At 43.6% G+C, this 1,122-nt stretch overlaps 1 protein-coding gene across 1 annotated transcript; it reads right to left on the minus strand.

Annotated features, from left to right (window-relative positions):
* Positions 1 to 134: 134 nt before the first annotated feature.
* SARC_15317 (hypothetical protein) lies at positions 135 to 395 on the minus strand (the record flags this gene model as incomplete). The annotated part of the gene is made up of 1 exon (XM_014290559.1): positions 135 to 395. A coding segment is annotated over one exon (261 nt), but the record flags the coding sequence as incomplete, so codon positions are not given.
* Between the last annotated feature and the right edge of the window lie 727 nt (positions 396 to 1,122).

Below are 1,122 nucleotides of genomic sequence, written 5' to 3' on the forward strand. Positions count from 1 at the left end.
TAGTCCGTGCAGTCTCAAAGGCGCCTTCAAACGCTTTACTAAACGCTCTATTGCTCGTCTCCTTTAACACTTCTAACAAATTTAATCGACATGAATCCAAGGTAGACAAGGATGTACCACCCAACGCACTACCCTTACTCAAGCACGCTGACATACTTTTCAGCCAGAATCAATCGGTGCTCCTCCTTCAAGCTCTTGATCGCACACAGCACAGGCGCGCCGTGCTGTCTGAACAAGGCCCCTTTAAAGACCTCTCCGTACGCCCCATTGCCCAACTTCTCCAGCGCAATGAAGCGCTTGGAGGCTATGCTTGTTTCGTTTGCGAACTCTTCGATTGCATCTACGTCTACCATGGGGGCTGGCATGTTCTTCGGGTACTGTTGTGGGCTCAGTTTCTGTGCAAACGCGTATAGAGGTGTAGAGGAGCATGCGAATAAGGATACGTACATGTATGTAGATATATGTATGTGTGTATAAGTATGTATGTATGTTTTTGAAAAGGTTCGAGCCTATGCTTGTTTCGTTTGCGAACGTTTCGATTGCATTTATTTCTGCCATGGGAGCTGGGATGGTAGACGTTAACGCTAAGAGTACGTTAACAGACTTTATCTTCGGGTACTGCTGTGGTCTCAGTTTCTAAGCAAACGCGCATAGAGGAGCATGTGAATAAGAATATGCATCTGTATGTAGGTGGATGTATGTATGCATAAGTATGTATGTTATACGTATGTAAATACATACAAGTACGTACGGACGAATGTTTAAGTATTTATGCATGTTTGAAATCTATTAAAAAAGGTTTGAGGCGTTTCGCTTGCACATCTACGTCTACTATGGGAGCTGTATGTTCCCCGGGGGGGGTAGTTCTGTAGGCTCAATTTCTCTGTGTAAATATACATGACCGAGTTTGAGCAATCCTTCAATATTCTTATCGCACTATTGCCCACCGTTGGCAGTGACATGTTCCTGATATCCCACGTATGTATGTACATAGACATGTTCTTGATATCACACGTATGTATGTACATAGACATATAAGCATAGAACAGAACTCAATCTGTCCATTTCATGAACACACAAAACTAACCCTTACAAACACGCAACCAGGACAGGATGATCCGT

This window comes from Sphaeroforma arctica (assembly GCF_001186125.1).
Source record: "Sphaeroforma arctica JP610 unplaced genomic scaffold supercont1.5931, whole genome shotgun sequence".
Lineage (NCBI taxonomy): Eukaryota > Ichthyosporea > Ichthyophonida > Sphaeroforma > Sphaeroforma arctica.